Source organism: Protopterus annectens, chromosome 2.part0 (assembly GCF_019279795.1).
Source record: "Protopterus annectens isolate FY-2018-M chromosome 2.part0, PAN1.0, whole genome shotgun sequence".
NCBI classification, from domain to species: Eukaryota; Metazoa; Chordata; order Ceratodontiformes; family Protopteridae; genus Protopterus; species Protopterus annectens.
Window position 1 is genome coordinate 1,108,938,517 of NC_056728.1, and position 12,486 is coordinate 1,108,951,002.

The window sequence follows — 12,486 nt, forward strand, 5'->3', positions numbered from 1 at the left end:
ACCGGAGAACCTCTTGCTGTGAGGCAACAATGTTAACCACTGCACCACTGTGCCGCCCAGGGTATGTCATACCCTGTCTAAGGACAGAGTTTCTTTGTTGGGCAGCAGCATGCAACCACAACAAGGGTAGTCCCCTTTACTCAACCCTACACCATCCAGACCTTAACCACAGATGCATCAGACTATGCCTGGGGGGCACACATGAATGGCAGGTGCATTCAGGGCCGCTAGAGCCCAAGTCAGATTCATCTGCACATCAAGCAAAAAGAGATGCTAGCTGTGCAGCATTCTCTTACAGCCTACAGATCCATACTCTCCCCAGGACACCTGCTAATAAAAACAAGTGATGTGGTACATCAACAAACAGGGGGGAACCCACTCTTACCCACTTTGCAAGCTAGCCATGGCCCTGTGGAACACGGCCTTAGACATGCAGGTCGATTTGGAATTTCAATTCCTGCCAGGCAAAAAAATGTATAAGAAATTTCTCTTCTCTATATTGGAACAAGGTTCCTTAGATTCAAGGGATGGTAACTTTTAAAAATTTTTAGAGCAAAGGGAAACTTACCGGCAGATTAGACTTGAGGCAGACAAATTGCCTGGCCTGAATGAAGTGATTAATATAAAATGTTTTTTTTAAAAAATAGAAAATTGTGGTTGAACAAAGACTGAATGTATTTTTTATGGTTTTAACAAATAGTTTTGTCAATTTAATGTAATCAATTGATTTTAACAAGGTAGGTGAGGTTGTTAATTAAGAGTGGTATAAAAGTATGTTATTAAAATTTGTTGTTTGCAACAAGTTTTGAGGAAGCCTTAGGACAAAAGCGTTTAAATAAAAGGTTGTACGCTAAGTATGTGTTTCATTATTTTATTCTTCAGTCTTTTGTGGTTTGGACCAGTACCTTTTTCAGTTTTTCATTGGTTTGAGTACTGGGAGGAGTGTTCATTTTGGTAAATCTTCAATATACCATACCCACGTTATCTGTTATTGCTATAATACTTAGCTTCCTGCTGCTCTTCATTCTGAAATGTCCTTGATCTTACATACTGCAGTGTAATATGTAACAAAATCAACACACACATTCCTGCATGATGACCTTTACAAGTGAGCACTTACTCTTAGCAGTTAGCTGTTACTAATTCGCTAGGCATTTACCTTCCTGATTTCTGCTAAAACTGTAATGTGAGTAATAAACATCTTCATATTTAATTCCCACATCGATTAGGACAATGTGTATAATGTTTTGTTTCTGTAAATACAGTGACTTAATGCGGCTTTTGAAAGATGCAACCCAATGTCACAAGTTTCAGTTCCTATGCAGTTAACAGCAGTATATACTTTCCAGCTTGGAACAGATCGCATTTTTTAGAAAATTCAGACAATACAAAGTTTTTTTTTTTGTAAGCATATATTTTGGGATTGAATGCTGTATTTGAAAATTAATGCTGTTTATACTATCATTAAGATATGTCAAAGGACTGCCATACATTTTGATATAACATTTTGCTTCTTGTTAAGTTAAATTGCAGACTATGTTTCCCTTGCTACACTTAATAGTACAATTTACAAAACAGTCAAGTAATGCAGGTTGTTGCTTGCACATGTTTTAGTTTAATGGCAACCTTTTCTTATAAGTGTCTGGAAAAACTGCTGGTAAGATGGCTGACGTGGACCTTTAATATCGATATTGATGGAAAGTAGTATGTTGTTGAGTCCATTACATATTCACACATTGCTGCTGTTAATTGAAAGCAAGTTTTTAAGCAATCATTTCATAATCTTTTAAATCTCTCTTAGTTCTTCTGAAAAAGTCTTTCTAATATATTTGCTACTTGTAGAACTGTTCAGGGATTACTGTGACTGAATCTAAGCAACTCACCTTTCCTGCTTCTCATCCATTCAAAGCAAGTTCCATCATGCCTGTCTGCATGTCCCTTGGTTCAGTACTTTAGGTCATTCACCCTGACATGGGCAGCTACTAGGTCGTAGTCATATTTGTCTGGTTTAAGGGCTGTTAGAGCCCTTGTGGCATTGTGGATCCTGGCATCAAACAAACACTTTACAGTCACCCTGTTCTTGTCCAGTTTGGTGATTTTGAAATCTGTATGACTGTAGAGTCACCTATGACACAAAGCATTTCCCTGTGCAGAAACATTCATCCTTACTATCACTCAATGCCAATTAAATCAAATGTGGAGGCATTCACCTGCAAGTTACTCACTAGCATATTTTCCTAATTTCTTGGTAAGAATGTAGGTACCGTCTTCTATTCCCATCCAATAGTTTAACTTCCTTAACTTAGCACATGTGCATTAATCTTTTTTTTTTCTTAAACTTACTGTACATATATTGCAACACATACAAAGGCACTGAAGGCAGAACATGCACATAAACTCACATTTATTAATACAGAATAAGCCATATTTAAAAAAAAGAACATAAAGTATGCAGTACCTTTTACAAGTAGCTCAGCCCAAAAAGGTCCACTAACCCATAAACCTTCACTCAAAAAGTTCACTAACCTATAAATGTTCTCTCAAATTATACGCAAGCCTCTTTTCCAAGCCAAGCTCCCAATTCAGGAAAACAGAAGAATAGTTTCAGGTCATAAGCTTTGAATTTGTAGGATTGTCCCAGGCTATAGGCTTTTCCTGTAGAGACCACAGACTTTGTCTAAGTAAAAAGGGGCAAGTACAGCAACAATTCTGTCAGTGCTGGTGGCTGAACAGATAGCACACCCTTCTTTGTTGCTGAAAAATCAGAAGGCTGTGTTTCTCTTCTTCTTCCAGGTGATTAGATTGCTGACATTGCAGTGCATCATTAGGGGATGCTACACTCATGAGGGTGCCATCTTTGGATGAGGTGATAAATCGATGTCCCACCTGCTTGATTCGGTGGTAGCTGAGGTATATGTAAAAGATCCCATGAAACCTATCAAAAAGAATAGGAAAAATACCAGAAATGCCCTGGCCAAATTTCCCATAGTAGTATAAATACCACCTACGGTCTCCCCTGAAATGAGGAGCCTAGTGGGACTAACACTGCCAACAAAGTATTAACTAAAATTAAATAAATAAATAAACAAATTCTCTACCAAGTCACACTTCTCAATTCTGGAATTTATTGACCTTTCTCCTAGGTATTTCTGTCAATCCCAAAGTCAAGCATAGTTCTCCCATAGTACTCTTGAGAGTAACCAGATCTAGACTTTCCCTCACTCAGGCCTCAAGGCCTTCCTTTCAACATACACACTGTCCCTTCAGTGAAAACTAGCTTTCTGACTTTATTCCTCCAGGCTGCTCTTTTTTATATGGGGAAGAGCTTCTGAACGGCTACTAACTAACCTGTGGAAACCAGCTGAAGAAAATTCCCATGCATGGTGTACATAGAGACTGACATTTTTTATCAAATATGTTTCACGTTCATTGTTCTACACAATAGTTATTACACTCGGGAAGATGAAAATGTTATTATTACCCCCTCCCATCACAGTACCAAGGTTCTTGAATTTCTTATGATAGACACAGGGCAACCAATTAGCATTTTTATTACCTACGTCAGGTCCATGTGCCACAGTAAACTGGGACAGTGCCCTCTTGCAAAACTTTGTACAGGCATATGTTTGCTTTACCATTGTAAAGTGGCATATTTGGTTAACAAATTAAAATGTTTGCCTTACAAATGGTCTTCAAGGCATTGAGGACTCAGTTTATTGCAAGAAGTTCTCTTTCAATGGCCGAGTAACTTCTATTTGCATTTCTCAGCTTCTCACTGGTATAACACATAGGATGTTCTTCCCCATAAATATCTTGAGTTAGTACTTCCCCCCCAGACCTACTTCTGATGCACCTGTATACAAGTTGAACTGTCTTGTAAATGCAGCCGTTATTAACACAGGTTCAGAACACAGGAATCTTTTTAGTTCATTAAAGGTTTTGTCTGCCTTCATGGGATATTGTACGTTAACAGATGCTTTCCCCATTGTGAGGTCTGTTAAAGCAAGAAAGCAATGGTCACAAAGTTAGGCATAAATTTCCTAAAGTATCCCACCAGTTCCCCCTGAAAAGCTTGAAGCTTCCAAGATAGAGCCCAAGTGCTCAAGTCTTTTATACTCAAATCAGCAAAAAAGGTACTGGAACTTGTCAGAGATTTAGGATGCATGGCTAGGCTTAAGAAGGCCCTTGTGGTCATTAGCCTAGTAAACACCTATGAAAGTATGAACCAATAAAAAGAAAAGGAACAGTGTGTCTTTTTGCCAGAAGCTGAATAGCGTGTGATTGCAGCACAGTGGACATTAGAGTATTGCTCCTTTCTCCACTGTGATGTGATTTCCTTGTTGGACTGTGAGTAGCAGGGAGTGTGGGGGCACAGTTGTGTTCAATCTTGTAAGCTCCAGGATTTGGGGATTTCGATATTTTAATATAGAACCATCCAGCCAGCTCAATGAAGGCCTTCAACTGTATGTTAGTAGTGATCACAGGCCATCTTTTTATGACTTCTGCCTTCTCCCACCTGTCATCCTGTAAGGTATCCTACATGCTTAGCCTCCACCATAGCCAGTTTACTTTTCTTAGCATTTGCAGTTCTGTCTGCTTTATGGATTACAGTACACTGCAACACTTAGGTAAATCAGACCCCCAGTCATCCAAATTAATGACCACATTATGTAGGTATGCACTAGCAGCATAGAAGGAGTGACACTACAATATCTGAACAGTGGAAAAGGCTTCATGTAAGCCGAATGATGACTATGTACTGGAACAGATCATCAAGGGAGTTTAGAAACTGTTTTTGTTTTGGCACCAATGGCATTTTGGGACTGAGAAAAAGACCTAGGAGAAAGGCCTAGAAATTCTGTAACTGAGAAACAAGGCCAAGGAGTAAGGCCTATTTTTCTGGTGTACTTGAACAAAGAGCTGGGTCTAGAAAAAGACGCCTGGAACTTTTATGAACTAGTGAACCTTTCTGGACTAAATTATTTTTAAAGGTACTTCTTACCTTGTGTTTATTTTAAATGTGCTTATTTTGTTATTAGTAAATGTGAGTTTATGTGCATTTCCTGCATTCAGTACCTTCATAAATCTTACAGTGATTGAGAATGTGAGCAGTTTGGTCCAAACATCGTCACAGGTCATGCACATACACTCTTACAGGTTTATCTGTATTAGAAGTCCTAAAAGTTCAGATATGAAATTGTATTTCCTACACTTCAGACTAAATGTTGCTTTTTAAGCTTATCTTAGTAATTGCAGCCAATTTCATTCATAGGTTCTTAGGTGTGTACTAGGCTAATGGCCCTGGAGCCTTTACAAGCCTAGCCCATAGAAGTGCCCTGGCACTGTTTTTGCAAGCTGTAGCTTTTTGGTCATTCCCCACCTGCGAATGCACAGTCTTCCTTAACAGTTCCTCCGTGGTTTTAAAAAAAAAAACAGTTCCTCCATGGTCACCACTACAGTAGAAACATCACAGGTACTGTTCTTCTGAAGTGTATAGCTCAAAAAGGGTTTGGACATGGCCACAGAGGTACTACAAACAACTACAGTTTGACAAGTTTTAGGTTAAACTGCCCACATTATAAACCACTGTGAGATTTACAAAGGCACTAAAGGCAGGACTTGCAAAGAAACTCACATTTATTATTAAAAGATACACAGCAGCATTAAAATAAAAACACAAAGTAAGCAGTACCTTTAAAAATAGTTCAGTCCAGAAAGGTTCACTAGTCCATAAAAGTTCTCTGAAGTTATATGCAGATTTCTTTCCTAGGCCGAGATTTTTGTTTAGGTGCACCAAAAGAATAGTCCCAGATGATAACCTTCAAATCTGTATGACTGTCCTAGGCTATAGGCCTTCCCTGTAGGCCCCTGTCTTAGTCCAAGGCTTTGCTTCTCAGTTCCAGAATTTGTAGGTCTTTTTTCTAGTCCTTTGTCTTCCAGTGCCAATCAAGCACAGTCCTCAAGTAGTATTCCTGAGATTATTCCCAAATGAACCCTCTCATAGCTTATGCCTCTAGGTCTTCCTTTTAGCATACACACTGTCCCTGCAGTGATGACCTAAATTTCTGACTTTACCCTTCTAGGCTGCTCTATTTCATATTGGGGCAAATCCTCTAATTGACTGCAGACTAGCTTAAGGGAACTGTTGGAAGAAAATTCCCATGCTTTGCATACTTAGAGACAGACTTTTCTTTTTTTTTATAAAACATATTGCAAGTCCATGGTTCTTCATCAATATTCAATAACACTTGAGGCCCAGAATGTTATGCTCTTATTTTTTTCTCTGTAAGGTTTGCTTTTCAGTGAAGAGAAGGACCACGAGAGGGAGTTATAACAACACATTTGAGTTTGATGGAATCATACTACAGATTTTCAGGCTGTAGTCAGCAACAAAATCGTCAAAGACTTAAAAGGAACACAATGACAACTACCTACTTTTGCAAAATAATAAATTCATCTATAACCCATGTTTGGACAATCTGAAATGACTCCACTTGTTTCTCAGTCAACACACCAAATATGTGGAAGTTTCCTCTTCCAAATAAGTCACTGAATCCTTTTTTAGTGAGACTGGTCGTATTTTTTTATTTAAAGAATTTTGCTTAATCTAAAGACAAGAAATGTACATCATTTCACACCATCATCTGTCAATGTCCCATTATCATGACAAAGGAGGCCTCCTACCCCCATATGCTAGACCTTTTGCCATAAATTTGAGAATCTGCTTCAGATGAGGTGATGCACAGTCACCAAAAAAGTGAAATAGGATTTTTTTTTCTAATACATGCTTGACAATGAACAGATGTCACAATTTACCATGTTATCATTTGTCATAGTCTTCCAGCATTATTTCACTTATTTATATAGAACCAAATTTTACACGGGCATACATGTATAATCAAGGTTGTTGAACACTGTTTTCATCTCGTTTGGTGATATTTAGTGCCACAAACAGCACATAACTTATGCACATTTATAGTTCTTCCAGAATCAAAATTTCTGCTGACAATTACACTTTGTAATGATATATATTGAATGCATCCTTTATACCTAGGAATATTCACCTGTTCCATACTAAATATAAATATATGTTAAAATTGAATTTCTTCATGTCACAGTTTAAGTATCTATATCTAAACAATACAGAATTCATATAGCTGTCATTTCACATAGGCAAGTGTAGATACTCTAATGAAACAACTTGCAATATGCAGTTGGCTACACATATATTTTTTTCTCTTTGTCTCACTTAGGTACCTTTAGCAGAAACAGCATAGAGTTCCTTGTGATATTCTCTTCAAGTTTTCATACATATAAAAGTATAGTATCTGTCACTTGTCAGACTTTTTAAGAATTTCAACAGGGCCTGGGCTTGAACATATAGGGGAGATTCATAAAGTTACCCCGATGTGTACACTTTGAGTAACCTTTCCTAATGAATATACAGCACAAGCACTGTGGTAGGGCTGTTCTTGAAATCCAAAAAGTTACCACAAGGTGTACACGTAGTTTATATCTCATGTTAACCTTTATGAATCCCCCCATAGTTATGACATTTTGCTTTCACACCTGTGTATCATTTTTTGAATTGCAAGTGTTTACATGTACTTTGATATATTACAGATTTAAGACTTTATGGCACAATACTGTTCCAGTTTTGCAAATTACATGACCGTTGCATAGCATTTCTGAAATGTACTTTAGACAGTAATCTATTGTGGCTTATCTTTACAGCTGTCATTGTCACTAGTATGATTGGGTAATGTCATTTGAAGCATAGTAACATTAACTAATATTAACTTCACTCATAACTGTTTTCTTCATTTGAGATCTGACCTGCTATTCTGTTATCACTGTGTCACATATATTTTAGAACTATTGTACCAGCATGCATGATAGCATTGTCTGTTGGGTCAAGTGCCAAGCTGTAGCTACTACATCAGATTGGAGATCCTGAGCAAGCTGTGTGACCTCTGAGTTATGTAACTTAAACTGAAGTAAGAAAATACCTAAACTAAAATGTTTTTATTTATTATAAACATCTGTTTTCCCATATGTAAATACTAGGACATCTTTGTCGTATAAAGAATGCTGTTTTTCCAACAAAAGCATCCTTCTGTTAACATTTTTCTTTTTTCTCGCTTACTCCTAGTGGACAACTGGCACTTCTTTGGCAGATAACCATTGTGGACACATCAACTTATCCTGAGAATATCCCTCCATTTCTCAGTTTTTCAAGTCAAATGACCAGGTGCAATCCAAGACATTACTGGCACAAACTTCAATCTGACACCACTTCAGTTTTAATAAAATTGAAGCTACCAGTTTCAGCATTACTGAACTGTATTATTTAACTTTGTTTTTAGAAAAAAAGAATTTTGGATAAAAATATGCTTTGTTTGAATGAATAACTAAAGCAGTGACAAAATTATAATCAAAACAGAGTTTTGCCTTTAAAACAAACCTCCTACTCATTGTTCTGTCACACATTTTGTAGTAATTAATGAAGCGCATGATGCCAGAGGACTTTGTGTTGATTTTCTTAATTCACCTTATTCTTTTTTCACTAAAGCTTCAGGAGATAAAATAAAAAAAAAAATGGCATACACAAGTGAACCAAAGTATAATGTGTAATATTTAAAAATAAACTTGTTGTCATTGTTGACTGTTCCTCATTAAGTGTATTGTATGTCATGCTATAAATAAAAGCAGAGCAGAAGTTGCCAAAGGTTAGATAAGTAAACCAGTTCAACGAAAAAAAATGGCTGATATCACCAAGTGTAAAACTAGAAATAGCTGTTCATCGTAAGGAATTACCATTTCATTCAATCACAATTCATTTTCTAGTGCCACTGTTATCTGCTCTGGGTTGCAAGGGAGTTGGAGATTATCCAGCCAAGTAATTAGTGTTAGGAAAATTGCCACATAATTGCAGGCACACACTTCCAGTTTGCAGTTTAGAGCATTCCGAATTCACCTGTTCTCATTTCCATGATTGCTTCTGTACAACAGATTGAAGGCTGTTTGATCAGATGTTCATCGTGTTTCACTGTTGCAGTCATTACACTTGGGTTATCCTGCTGGCAGGCTACCCGCAGTCGGCCTGAATTCCAAATTCTTGGACCGGCGTCGGTTGCTGTCACCTCTTCCCTGACATCAGTGCGCCAGGGGTATAAAAGATGCAGCCGACGCCATCTTCTTCAGTCTTTCTTGCCATGCGGTGCCCAAAGCAAAAGCAGTTCGCAAGTGCTGGTCAGCCAACTCCTGAGATTTTCGTGTTCAAATTTCAGATCTGAAGTCTTCATTTAAAGTTAAGTACCCCATTGGGGAAACTTTTTTCTTGCTCCAGACCGATGTCAGAAAAAGTTAATAATTGTATTTCTTGTGGGAAGCAAACACCTCATAAGGACTTCCATTCTTATTGTATTCCTTGCCTAGGCCCTGACCACGATGTTGCTAATTGCAGGTTTTGTGCTAGATTTAACCAACACACTATTAAGCGTTGGCATTATTTTGCTTTTCATTACTTTGGCCGAAGATTTAATTACACAATGTCGTCGGATAACCATCCGACTACCGCAATTCACAAGAAACGCAAGGAAAAGGACAGGAATCCGAGGTCCAAAACTGATGACGAGGCTACTTCTAAGCCAGTCGCCGGTTCTCAGTGAGGCGCTTTTGCAGCCCCTGACGCCCACTACCTCAGAGCCGCAGGCCGCTTCCGACTCCCACGTGGAGCCGACTAGGCTGCAGGAAACTCAAGGTATTGGACACACGGAAAATATTCCCTCAGATGGGTCCGGAGCCGCTGAGCAGGCATCTGCTTCTGAGGGTGTTTTCAGGCCTAAACAGTTATATGTAAAATCGACTTCAGTTTCAAAGGCAAAGACTAAAGCACCACTAAAGACAAAGAAACAAGTGCAGCAATCCCATGGACAGGCCTCCATGCCTAAAAAACAGATGCTCAAAATGGCCGAAGACCTTATCACTTTGATCAGAGGTTTCCACCCCCCCCCCCCCGATAAAAGGCCTAGGCAAGAGACAGAATATGAATATTCAGATCAGGTTTCCATTTCCTCTGATTCCTCTTTTGAACAGGAATACTCTCTTCCTCCCTATGAGGATTCTGATGCTGAAGAATCTATCCCTTCAGCCTCTCCTCCTGAGGATTATTCTTTTGGGGAAACTCTGCATACCATGAGGGAGCACTTTCACTGGGAGAGCCAAGATTACTCAGAATCTAAGAAAAGGCTCAGAGGTTTTCTTTTACTACCCCAGCACAGGCCTCTTGCTATTCCCCATTTTAGACATTGTAGATGATGTATTTTCAGAGTCCGGCCGCTCTCCTGACTCTTTACCTCCTGCACCTGTAAAACCAGAAAGATATTACAGGGTTCCAGATTCACATAAATTTCTTTATAAAAACCCTGTTGCTGACCCAGAAATTATCTCTCAGGGTCCCAAAGGGGTCAAGGCTTCCACTGCAAAAAACGCTATCCCCTCTGTTGGGGATTCAAGGGCTCTGGACAGATGGGGGAAAAAGGTTTACACTTCTGCTACCTTGGCTGTAAGGGCTTTAAATTGTCAGTTTCATATGCTTAAATATCAGCAATACTTAATGTCACTGCTAAAACAGAAAATGTTGACAAATTCTGAATGTGCAGATAACAAGGAAATGCAGGATTTATTGCATGCAGCTGAACAAGTGGGAAAGCATACTTTGCAATGTGGTTTTGATTCTCTGGAGGCCTCTTGCAGAGCCGCTGTTATGGGTTCTGTCATTAGGGGGCATGCTTGGTTAAAGGAACAGAATCTGCCTGATCATGTTAAAGCAAAATTATTGGATTCTCCATTACAGCATGATACTTTGTTTGGTGTTAAAGCAGAAGAGGTGTTGAAGAGAATGGAGGACAAAGCGAAATCTATGCAGACAGTTAAGGATTTCTTACAGGTACAGCCACCCAGATTTAGCAGGAACTGGCCTACAAAGAATTGGTCCTTTCCAGTGTCAGACACAAAGAGGTAGATACAGACACCCCCAGAGGCAGATCCCAGCCCCACGGCTCATACAGGCCTAAACAATGGGGTGCTTCTACCTCCAAAAGTGGAGAAGACAAATCACAGCCATACAGGAAACAGTCCCAATGACTTTCCTCTGCCAGCACCAATCAATTATCTTTTAGCAGCCCCCTTAGGGGGAAAACTAGCACTTTTTTCACAAAATTGGCACATGATCACCCAGGACAAATGGGTCTTGAATATAGTGTCTCAGGGCTACAGGTTCCACTTTCACACCCTGCCAAGGGCAAAAGGTATGCCAGATCTGCCACACAATTAATGGGCAGAGGCACAAAAACAAGTTTCATTCCTCATGGGCATGAGGGCCATTCAGCGAGTACCACAGCAACAGCAGGGGCAAGGATTTTACTCAAGACTTTTCTTGGTACCCAGAAAGGACAAAGCCTGGAGATAAATACTGGACCTGTCTTTTCTAAACACATTTCTGGACGTTCCAAAATTCAAAATGTTGACTCTGCAGCAGCTTCTGCCCATGCTGGGCAAGAAGGCTTGGTTTGTAACTTTGGATCTATAAGAGGCATACCTGCATGTCCCAATCAGACAATCATGCAGAAGATACCTCAGATTAATAGCTGGCTCAATGCACTACCAATTCTCTGCACTGCCCTTTGGCTTATCTACTGCGCCCAGGGTCTTCACAAAATGCCTGGCACCAGTAATTGCTTTTTGCAGACAAAGAGGAATTCAAATATATCCTTACTTGGACGACTGCCTTATTCAAGCAGAGAACCAGGACATTCTACTAAAGCATCTGGCGTTTGTAAAAAGATTACTAATTTGCCTAGGGTACACAGTAAATGAAAAGAAATCAAAACTAGTACCCTCTCAAGAGATAATATTCCTGGGTGCAAGCTTAAATACAACTGCCCAGATGGCTTATCTCATGCCAGACAGACAAAGGCAACTGACTTCTTACTTCAAAATGTTGGCAACAAAGACCCAGTTATCTGCAAGAAAAATTCTGCAGGCTTTGGACTTCATGGCATCCTGCATTCTGCTAATTCCATATGCAAGACTGCATATGAGGAAACTACAATGGTATCTAAAAAGTGTTTGGACTCAACATTGTCACAGCCTGGAAACATTAATTACCCTCATTCCCTGCCTGCAACAGGAGCTTCGATGGTGGGCACAGGCCTGTCACCACAACAAAGGACAGCCATTCACTTTATCCACAGCCAGGCAGACACTAACAACAGATGCATCAGATTATGCATGGGGGGCCCACATGGCAGGAAAATGTATTCAGGGCACATGGCCCGCAAGCCAAATGCATCATCATATCAATCAAAAAGAGATGCTAGCTGTTCGGAATGCCCTGACAGCCTTCAAGGATCTTCTTCATCCAGGACAGCTGCTGATAAAGATAGACAATACTACAGTCATGTGGTACATAAACAAGCAGGG

The 12,486-nt window shown here is 39.5% G+C and overlaps 1 protein-coding gene across 1 annotated transcript in view; it reads left to right on the plus strand.

The window, feature by feature from the left end:
- The window catches only part of PPA2 (inorganic pyrophosphatase 2), an 840,704-nt gene extending 832,041 nt beyond the window's left edge, over positions 1–8,663 (plus strand). Inside the window, exon 13 of the mRNA XM_044060377.1 lies at positions 8,153–8,663. Within this exon, the coding sequence (XP_043916312.1) occupies positions 8,153–8,181 (29 nt within the window). The 3' untranslated portion in view covers positions 8,182–8,663. The remainder of the gene's footprint in view (positions 1–8,152) is intronic.
- Positions 8,664–12,486: the final 3,823 nt, after the last annotated feature.